At 52.0% G+C, this 5,946-nt stretch overlaps 1 protein-coding gene across 8 annotated transcripts in view; it reads right to left on the reverse strand.

The window, feature by feature from the left end:
* Positions 1 to 207: 207 nt before the first annotated feature.
* DCLK2 (doublecortin like kinase 2) overlaps positions 208 to 5,946 on the reverse strand; it is a 182,979-nt gene continuing 177,240 nt past the window's right edge. For 2 of the 8 annotated variants that reach the window (XM_017862658.1, XM_017862656.1), the window contains one exon: positions 208 to 1,639. In XM_017862658.1, coding sequence (XP_017718147.1) covers positions 1,412 to 1,639 — 228 coding nt within the window. In that variant the 3' untranslated portion in view covers positions 208 to 1,411. Of the gene's footprint in view, positions 1,640 to 3,165; positions 4,199 to 5,946 lie in introns of those variants that run through there. The other 6 variants (XM_017862659.1, XM_017862657.1, XR_001883478.1 and 3 more) reach the window with 5 other exon arrangements.

A 5,946-nucleotide genomic window follows, 5' to 3' on the forward strand; every position in this document is an offset into this window, starting at 1 on the left:
GCCTGAGCCACCATACCCATTCTGCACCTGTAACCAGACCAACTTCAACCAGAACACCTTTCCATATGTGTTCTCCCCAAGCTTCCTCTTTTCCTCGAGTGGCCCTGAGACTTTGCAAAACAGCCACTGGCACCTGCTGGAACCTTGGCTGAGGAGGAGAACTTCGATTCCACACATCCTTGGCCAAACGACAACACAGAAACCTTGGCCCATCCCTGATTACTTTTTTTCAAGAGGGAAAAGTTTATTGCAGGTTGGGTACACTTGTAAAAGGCAAAATCTAACAATGAGAACGAACTATAGGGCCCACCAGTTTAGAAGATGAGCAGGTAAAACAAATACACGGATTATGTACAATTATTAAAAAGAGCAGGGTGGTGGACAAAAAGGAAAAACTGCCAGCAGCCTTCCACAAGGTTCACAGAGTATATCCAGGGAGCACCTTCCCGCCCAGTCCTGGCTGCCTGGGGCACGCCTCCTCCTGTGGTTACCTGCCCTGCTCCAGATGAAATGCAGATGAGGAAGCAGGCACCGGGGCTCAGGAGTGGAGCTTGTTCTGCTCTGCAAGTGGCTGGCTTGCGGAGAAGCCCCCGCTGGGTGCCCCATGTGCCAAGCCTCTCATTAAAAACCCAGAGGAGAAGGCAGGTTCACAGGCATTTCCTAACACGCGTGTGGGAAGAGCTGGGGAACCCATAATGCCCAGGGAAGAAGTGGCTTCTCCCATCGTCTGTGTACAAATGAATACTCAGCATTGTCTCTGGTGAGCCCAGCACCCCAAGCCAAATGGCTGAGCACGCAGCACTGGGCATCTGAGCGCTTCTCAAAGCCTGCAATCCACGTCCAAAGACCAAATCGTCCTCTCAGGCGCTCACTTCTTCCAGTAGAAAGCCACTCCTCTTAGCCCCCATATCACCTCTCACAGGACATCCACAAAAGGACAAATGCAATTCTAAGTCTTTCGTAAAAAAAAAAAAAAAAAAAGAGAGAGAAAGAGAGAAAAGAAAGGGAGCGTTCTGAGTCTATTTAAATAAGGAAAAGGCCTTGGTTCATCCAAAGTGTTGCTATAAAAATGCATCGAACGCTGGAATAAAGTTGCACATTCTCCTGGTGAAGCTGTAAAATGTCCAACAAACTGAAAATGACTGGGGATGATCTGGAACGAGTCTCTCCAAACAGCTGTTGGCAGCACGGATGCGGCCTTTGATGTCTCCAGGAACCAGAAGGTAGAGCCCAGAGCACCAGGCCAGGCTCCGGCACGCCGGGCTCCGGTTCCCAGACGGCCTGCGGAGGACCCGCGAACTCAGGCGCAGGCGGTGAGGACAGGGAGGCCTGCAGCAGGGAGGCCGGCGAGGCCGAGCAGAGGGCTGGCTTCCTGGGTGGCAGCGGGCGGCTTTGCCCGTCTGCAGGAGGCTCAGTCTCGGTGGCGGCGCCAGGTTCCTGCCCGCTCACCACCCGTGGCAGCAGGAGGACAGTTGGGGGTGGGAGATTCCGGAGGGGTGGGGGCCGGGACTGCTTCCCTAGGCACAGGGGTCTCCTCCACTGAGGGGGGACCTGGAGAGATGGGCTCCATCCCAGGCCTGCCGCTGTCTTGACAGTGCTTGCTGCAGAAAATCTGCCCCTCCTTATCTAGAGCCGTGTTCTGAGGAGGAAACAGCAGAGACAACACATTACCCAGGCCAGGCTCGGGTCCCAGCTGCCACGAGCAGAGAGCACGACAGAGCATGCACGGGCCTCAGAAACAGAAGAGGAGAAATAACGCCAAGCCTCTAACAGAAGCCTCACAGGAGAGCAATGGTTTCAGGAACCCACTGGGGGAAGGGGCCATCCGCGACCTCTGCTCCTACCCTGACCCAGGCTGGCAGCCCAGGAAACACTGGGTGTCTGTTGTCTTCTCTCGCTTTGGGCTGTGCCTGGGTTCTCACTGCTTCAGCCCAAGCCCAGACCTTAAGCTCAAAAGAATTCTGAGACAATAAGCAAACCTTACAAGGGTGCTCAGTCTTGGACAGTTTACTTTTCCAAAGAAAGTTCTCTGTCACAAATTGAAAAGTTATCCATATGTCCTGTGAATAATTAATCCTTCTAACAACCTGAGTGGCTGTGAGGCCTATAAAAGGCCCAGGAATCAGATGGAGTCATATTATCCTTTTCTGAGATCCTCCAGGATCTCCTCACCTGTCTTCTCTTCACGTGAAGCAAAGCTTCCTTATCCTGACATGTCTTGAAAGTTTTTAAGAGCTCAGTTCTTCAAGGAATAGAGAAACAGCCACAAAGATGTGAGGCAGTCACCTTGCGTTCTGAGCCTGGCTGGGGAAGGGAGCCTGGTCCTCCTTTTTCCTTCTCTATTTCCTGCTTGTCCAGGGAAGTCCATCAAGCTGCCATCTCACTGGGCTTCCCAAAAGTGAAGGAGATGGCAGTTCCCAGGCACCTTTAGCTGAAAGGGACAATTGCCAGGAGGCATTTTGTAATCTAACTACCCTGGGGAGGGAGGGGGAACATGCACTGGAGATTCTTTCAGTACTTTAACAACAACAAAAAACGTCTGGAGAAAATAAGAATCAACAACAGGACTTTCTAAGATGAACCTGGGTGGCTGCCTCCAGGGCGCCTGAGGCTACCTGTGGAACGGCTGCTTCTCCACCGGCCCTGCCAAGTTCGAGCTGAACAGTCATCTATTTCTGGCCAGGTGCGGTGGCTCACACCTGTAATCCCAGCACTTCGGGAGGCCAGGGAGGGAAGATCACTTGAGGTCAGGAGTTCGAGACCAGTCTGGGCAACATGGAGAGACTCCATCTCCACAAAGAATTGAAAAATTAGCTGGGCATGGTGGCATGCACCTGTAGTCCCAGCTACTTGGAGGCTGAGGCAGGAGGATGGCTGGAGCTCAGGAGTTTGAGGATACAGTGAGCTAGGATCACACCACTGCACTCTAGTCTGGGCAACAGAGCAAGACCCTGTCTCAATAAACAAAACTCCCATACCTCTACAATTTCCAAGGACAATTTCAACTACGTGGAGAAAGGGTAACTGTGGAAAACTCCACTAAAAGATGCTCCCACCTACATGGGAAGCAGAGAGGCAGCATACAGGTCTTTCCTACCACAAAAGATCTCCTGGGCACAAGAAAACAATCCCCCCCCCCCCCCCCCCCCCCCCCCCCCCCCCGTTATTTCTCCTTTTCTCTTCCTGTCAGGAGCACAGGGGCATGTGCAGCAGAAGGCAGGCTGGCAGTGCAGTTAGTACATACCATGGCCTTGGACCTAGCCAGAGGGAAGCAATGCAGGCGGCGGGAGAGGCAGGAGAAGGCAGGAGAGAAGCAGGGACAGAAACTAGACTTACTTTCAACAGAAGCAACACGAGTGAAACAGTTTTGTCTATCTTAAATTATGGCAATAAACCCAAATCCTTCCCCAACTTCCCCCGAAACAAAGCATAATCCCCCAGCGAAGAAGGCAGTGCCCTTGAATCCGTCCCTTCTCAAGTCTGCACCACAGACGGCTTCTCGGCATTTCCTTCCCGCCACAAGATGGGATCTCCTGGTCTCTGCAGCCGGGGCGAGCCCCCCGGGGTACATGGGAGGCCGTCCTGCGTGCACCCTGCTCTGTCCTTTCTTACGCATGCTAACGACAAGTCCAAGAAAACTGAACTGTAATTCCACACCTCAGCCCTGCCTGAAACCAAGGTCTCGCCCATTAAATGATCTTCTCTTATCCCAAAGGCTGGCTGAGATTACACTTACTGATACAAACTCATCTTTGGAAACGCAGCTGGAGAAAGAACAAAAGCCTTCACAAAGGCACCCATCTTAAGCTGCCCTTTCCAAAAAGCCGCTTTTCACCTAAGTGGGAAACAGCACTGGCAGGAGAACGACGGGACTCCTCCCGTGCTCTCACCAGCTGTTGGTCTGGAAAGGCAGGCAGTGTGGCAAGCTGAGAAGTTTTAAAATGAAGTTTTCCAGGGGCGTGCTTGGCTGGCTGGAAAGGATGTGAGTAGGTACAGAAGACCCACACCAGTAAGCAGCTGAGAGCCGGACGGCGGCATGAGAAACTGAGACAAGCATGCAGGCGTGAGAGGGGCTGAGGATGGGGTGCGCTGGTCGGGCACAGCATGGTGAATACCAGGATTCTGCTTCGGGCTCTCCCACTGTCTCAGCGGGGTAAAGAAGGAAACTCTGAGGTGCCTCTCAAACTGTCAAATCAAACTGTCAAATAAAACGCAGATAACACCATCAACTTTACTTTCTTTCACCTTTATGGACCAATTCCTAGCCCATAATTTTCTCACTGCAGCCTCAGGCCCCAACTCTGGGGGTGAGAACACCAGGGTGACAGCAGATGGGAAGGTCCTATCTGTAAGTGACACAGCAGTTGTCGGATGATTCAACCTCCAGTCGGTTGACACTATTTCCACTATCATTTGTATCTGCAGAAAACCAGGTTGGCCCCACAGTCTCAGTTATGAGTACCAGGGAGAGTCATTTTGAGGTTATTTTTAATATAAAAACACTTAAAACTGTTCCCGAAGACAGGACACACAGATGCACAGTGACGTGAGGAGGATGAGGACGAGGAGGACGATACAGCAGCATCGCGAGTTCCCCCACACAACCGTGCCCCGGACCGGGTCCTGCGCCAGGGGAGGACCAGCAGCAGGCCTTCCTCTCCCGCTTTTGGGGACAGCCCAAAATTCACAGGCTGGTGTTTTGGCCATCGAGAATGGGTGCCACCAGAGACAAGCCTGACTGAATTTTCCTGCAGGTCCTGAATGGGATCATGACATCAGCAGTTCCCCCGAGCTAAGAGCCCGCAGAGTTGTGTAGGGAACACAGGGTTAGAGGGGGCACCCTGCCAACATGCACAAAGTGACTACCGAACACACGTAAACACACAACATTTACAATCGCCATCAGAACTGCAAACAAGAAAGGGTTGTTTGTTTACACAAACACCCTGTCAGAGCCCAGGGGTTTGTTTTTTGACTGTTGAACGCCTCATCAGCAAATGGGAAATGGTATTTGTAAACCACACAATACAGGTTCTGTCTGAGGGGGTCTAAGCATCATCATCCAGGACATAGCCTGTAGAATGGCTAATCATTCCAGAACGTCAGCTGAGAGCCAGCCATAAAGAGGCCGGGCACAGGCCTACGGCCACTGATTCCTATCTGCGCCCCTGAGTCAAAAAGTGACCCCAGCAACGACTCCCTTCACAGTCTCTGAGCAAACTCTCCTAAGCCCTGGGCACAGGGTGATTAAACGTTCTTCCTCTCAGAAGACTTAATATGGTTATTAAATTCTGATCCCAACCAATCTCTCAAGGTTTTCATGACACGTTGAGTATGCCAATTTTTAATGTTTCATTTTTCTAAATTTTCCAAGAAGCTGCCTTACAACGCAGTGCACGGCGAGGCTATGTACCACTGAGCCCATCCATCAATGCTAGCTCTTGCAAGGGAATGGCTGGAAACATTCTCATGCTGTTGGCTCAATCAAGATGGTTCTTTTCAAAGTGTCTACGCTGTAATTCTTTGACAACTCTGACTTTCTCAGGCTTTCAGCTAAAATTCAAGGGAAACCACAACTCAAAAGGTCTTCCCACTGCTTTGGCACAGAGCACCTCCAAAGTCCTGCAAGCCATCAAAAGACTCAGCTTGCAAACTCAGGCTCTGTCTGGAGAGAGACGGAGAGCACACTTTCTGGCAGGGGAGCAGCTGTGGAGCTGCAAGGACACACAGAGAGCAGCCACATCAATGCAGCCACCCCGGGGACAGAAGAGAATGACACCCAGTGGGTGCTGAGAACCTGGTGGATGCTCAATCCATGTAACAGAGTGCTGCACGCTTGTAGGGCGTGTGGAGTGTGGGGTGAGTGGGGGTGTGTGGGGTGTGTTGGGGCGTGTGGGGTGTGTTGGGGTGTGGGGGTTATGTGGGGGTGTGTGGGGGGTGTGGGGG

Source organism: Rhinopithecus bieti, unplaced genomic scaffold (genome assembly GCF_001698545.2).
Source record: "Rhinopithecus bieti isolate Rb0 unplaced genomic scaffold, ASM169854v2 scaffold_64281, whole genome shotgun sequence".
NCBI classification, from domain to species: domain Eukaryota; kingdom Metazoa; phylum Chordata; class Mammalia; order Primates; family Cercopithecidae; genus Rhinopithecus; species Rhinopithecus bieti.